Source organism: Charadrius vociferus, unplaced genomic scaffold (assembly GCF_000708025.1).
Source record: "Charadrius vociferus isolate BGI_N301 unplaced genomic scaffold, ASM70802v2 scaffold27, whole genome shotgun sequence".
Classification (NCBI taxonomy): domain Eukaryota; kingdom Metazoa; phylum Chordata; class Aves; order Charadriiformes; family Charadriidae; genus Charadrius; species Charadrius vociferus.
Genome location: NW_009649173.1, coordinates 190,941 through 191,189, shown reverse-complemented (window position 1 = coordinate 191,189; position 249 = coordinate 190,941). Strand labels below are relative to the sequence as shown.

Sequence of the window (249 nt, the reverse complement as noted above, 5' to 3'; positions counted from 1 at the left end):
CCCCCACCCTCCGCGGCGGGCCTGCATCTGCCCCCCAACCCATGGGGCCCCAGAGAGCCGGGTGACGTTGCCCTCCCAGTCCCCCCCAGGTCCCAGTCCCATGGAACTGGGCGATCCCAGCCCCCTCCCCGACTCCAATCCTATTGCAGTAGGCAATCCCAGCACTCCCCGCCCAGATCCCCATCCCATAGGACTGGGCAATCTCAACCTCCCAGTTTCCCATTCCATAGGACTGGGTGATCCTGGGCG

General features: G+C 66.3%; 1 protein-coding gene across 1 annotated transcript in view; it reads right to left on the bottom strand.

Moving 5' to 3' along the window:
* Window positions 1-43, bottom strand: part of MIEF2 (mitochondrial elongation factor 2) — a 3,762-nt gene extending 3,719 nt beyond the window's left edge. The window contains exon 1 of the mRNA XM_009888550.1: window positions 8-43. Within this exon, the coding sequence (XP_009886852.1) occupies window positions 8-43 (36 nt within the window). The remainder of the gene's footprint in view (window positions 1-7) is intronic.
* Window positions 44-249: the final 206 nt, after the last annotated feature.